This window comes from Sapajus apella, unplaced genomic scaffold (assembly GCF_009761245.1).
Source record: "Sapajus apella isolate SASKATOON/1434 unplaced genomic scaffold, GSC_monkey_1.0 scaffold31, whole genome shotgun sequence".
Classification (NCBI taxonomy): Eukaryota; Metazoa; Chordata; class Mammalia; order Primates; family Cebidae; genus Sapajus; species Sapajus apella.
The window spans coordinates 7334140-7337150 of NW_022436971.1; the positions used below are offsets into that span (position 1 = coordinate 7334140).

Genomic DNA, 3011 nt, shown 5'->3' on the forward strand with positions numbered 1-3011 from the left:
TGCCCCATTTATTTTATTGCATTTTAGGTTTTGGGGTACATGTGAAGAACATGCAAAATTGTTGCATAGGTACACACGTGGCAGTGTGATTTGCGGCCTTCCTCCCCATCACCTACATCTGGCATTTCTCCCCTTGCTATCTCTCCCCAGCTCCCCACCCCTCACTGTCCCTCCCCTATTTCCCCCCAACTGACCCCAGTGTGTAGTGCTGGATCTTATCTTATTTTGCTGCTTAGGAGTGCTGATACTGGGCAAGTCACCTAGCCTCTGAGCTTCATTTGCTTATAGAGTTGTTGGAATTAGATGTGGTAACACGTGAAAAGCACAGGCCCCTATCAAGCTTGTGTATCTTTTTTTTAATTATTTCTCTCAATTATTGAAAGCTCATAGAAGCATTTTACAGAATTTTAGTAGTCTCCAAGAATTTTTAAACGTTTTATCATAGATACATTTATTATAATTTTGATATGATCTCAATATTATCCTGACAACTCCCAAATTGATATTTTCCTAGTTCATCTGAAATTAAGGGGAGAAATACAGGATTATAGGAGCGCCTTGTCCTCAGATTGACTGTATTTCTATTTTAAGAAATATCTTAGTACTGATCACTTAGTCAACTTTCTAGTGCAACGGTAAATTTTATATATTTGTAAATATTATTGTTATAAAAGCATATAACCAGAAATTAAGTCTTAGATCTAGTTTCTATATCCTTTATTGGAAAATTACTGTGGATAAATACCTTTCGATATATCATTTTAGTAAATGAGAAAAAAGAGCTATTGAATGAAAGATCATGAATATCAGTATTTATCTGAGGAACATCTTGCAGAGGAATCCCTTCCCCCATTAATTAAAAACGAAATTGCCAGTGTTTCAAGTAGTTCTCTGATCGATAGACCAACAACTGAAATTAAATGCTTTTAGTCTCAAGTTCCCATTTTTATTAAAATCTAATTACCATGAAGAGAAAAAGCAATACAAGGTGTGTGTTCTTAATTCTGCTATTCTCTTTTTGACATTTAAAGGAAGAGCCCAGGCTGGATGTCTTGATCAATAATGCAGGGATCTTCCAGTGCCCTTACATGAAGACTGAAGATGGGTTTGAGATGCAGTTTGGAGTGAACCATCTGGGGCACTTTCTACTCACCAATCTTCTCCTTGGACTCCTCAAAAGTTCAGCTCCCAGCAGGATTGTGGTAGTTTCTTCCAAACTTTATAAATATGGAGATATCAACTTTGATGACTTAAACAGTGAACAAAGCTATAATAAAAGCTTTTGTTACAGCCGGAGCAAACTGGCTAACATTCTTTTTACCAGGGAACTAGCCCGCCGCTTAGAAGGCACAAATGTCACCGTCAATGTGTTGCATCCTGGTATTGTACGGACGAATCTGGGGAGGCACATACATATTCCACTGTTGGTCAAACCACTCTTCAATTTGGTCTCATGGGCTTTTTTCAAAACTCCAGTAGAAGGTGCCCAGACTTCCATTTATTTGGCCTCTTCACCTGACGTAGAAGGAGTGTCAGGAAGATACTTTGGTGATTGTAAAGAGGAAGAACTATTGCCCAAAGCTATGGATGAATCTGTTGCAAGAAAACTATGGGATATCAGTGAAGTGATGGTTGGCATACTAAAATAAGAACAAGCAGTAAAAGAGCTATTTATAAAACTGCATATCAGTTATATCTGTGATCAGGAATGGTGTGGCTTGAGTACTTGTTAGTTGAAGAAAAAGAATTTTGGTATTGCAATAGCACTGCTAAGCGGTACATTTGAATATTTTTGAGTTATCGAAAAATTATTTTTGGGATAAAATTTGAGCAAAGATGTTTTAAATATATAGTAAATATAATGAATAATAAGTATAATGAAAAATATATTGTAAAATTATAACTGGGTAAGCATGGGTGGCAAATATTAATATTTATCAGAATTAAGTGACTCAAAGTGCTATTCAAGAGGTGTTTCAAGTATCTTTGAGTTTCGTGGCCAAAGCATTAACTGTTTTTACTATGATGCTTATTTTTGTGTGGAAGTAATCTCCCTGGTGTGTGCACACAAGTCTTACTTGGAATAAATTTACTGATACAAATTCTTTACTGTGTATTTCTTTGGAGACTTCACTGAATACGGTCTTTTATCCTGTCACCGTTAGTCTCTGCAGATCTTGGCCTACCAAGTCTCTTCTTGCCACATATCTTGCACACTGCTCTGAGAGATAATATTTCTAAAACCCAAATCTGTCACATCCCTGCTTAAAAAACAGTGGGTTTTGAGCTTTAAAAAAATATATGCAGAATTATTTCTTCCAAAGAGTTATTTCACTGAACTGTAGAAGCTGGAGGGGTAAAGCAGGTGATAGCAGAGCTGCCAAGGTGGAGTCCCCCAAGGATTCTCCTAAATCCCTAAAGGGATTTCATAGAATATAGTTGTTTATAAACCACTTTCATTTAGATTAAAGATTAAACTGTTTAAGATACAGTTGAGGCTCCATGAGGCGGCACCATGCTTACCCTATAATCTCACACTCAGCACTTTTGAATAGAACTGCAGTGAGGGATGGAATGTTCTCTTCGTTGTCAGATGTGGTGGACTCTAGATAAATTGGGGTTATTAAGTACTTCAAATTCAACTAAGAACTGAATTTCTAATTACATGTAATGTTAATTTAAATAGGCACATGTCTAGCAACTGGTGTCTTGGACAGTTCATCCCATCAGATAACCCAGTCCTGATTGTATAACGGTCACCTACTCACTTGCCCTGGGCCTTTATATTGTTCTTTCAGTCTGGAATACCCTCTCCTTTTTTCTTGGAAATATGACTTACCCTTTAGGTTCGAGTGTGTTCCTTTTTTCAACCCCTGTAAGCAGAGAGAATTCTCTCTTCCTACTTTTTTTTCCTTGATCTTGGTACTTTTGCTAGGAGTTTAGTGCACTAATTATTCATTCATGGGTTCAATTAGATAATTAGAATAGAAATTCTCTAAGGAAAGGAGATT

General features: G+C 36.8%; 1 protein-coding gene across 1 annotated transcript in view; it reads left to right on the plus strand.

Annotated features, from left to right (window-relative positions):
* RDH14 (retinol dehydrogenase 14) overlaps nt 1–2102 on the plus strand; it is a 6337-nt gene extending 4235 nt beyond the window's left edge. The window contains exon 2 of the mRNA XM_032294054.1: nt 1032–2102. Coding sequence (XP_032149945.1) covers nt 1032–1649 — 618 coding nt within the window. The 3' untranslated portion in view covers nt 1650–2102. The remainder of the gene's footprint in view (nt 1–1031) is intronic.
* Nucleotides 2103–3011: the final 909 nt, after the last annotated feature.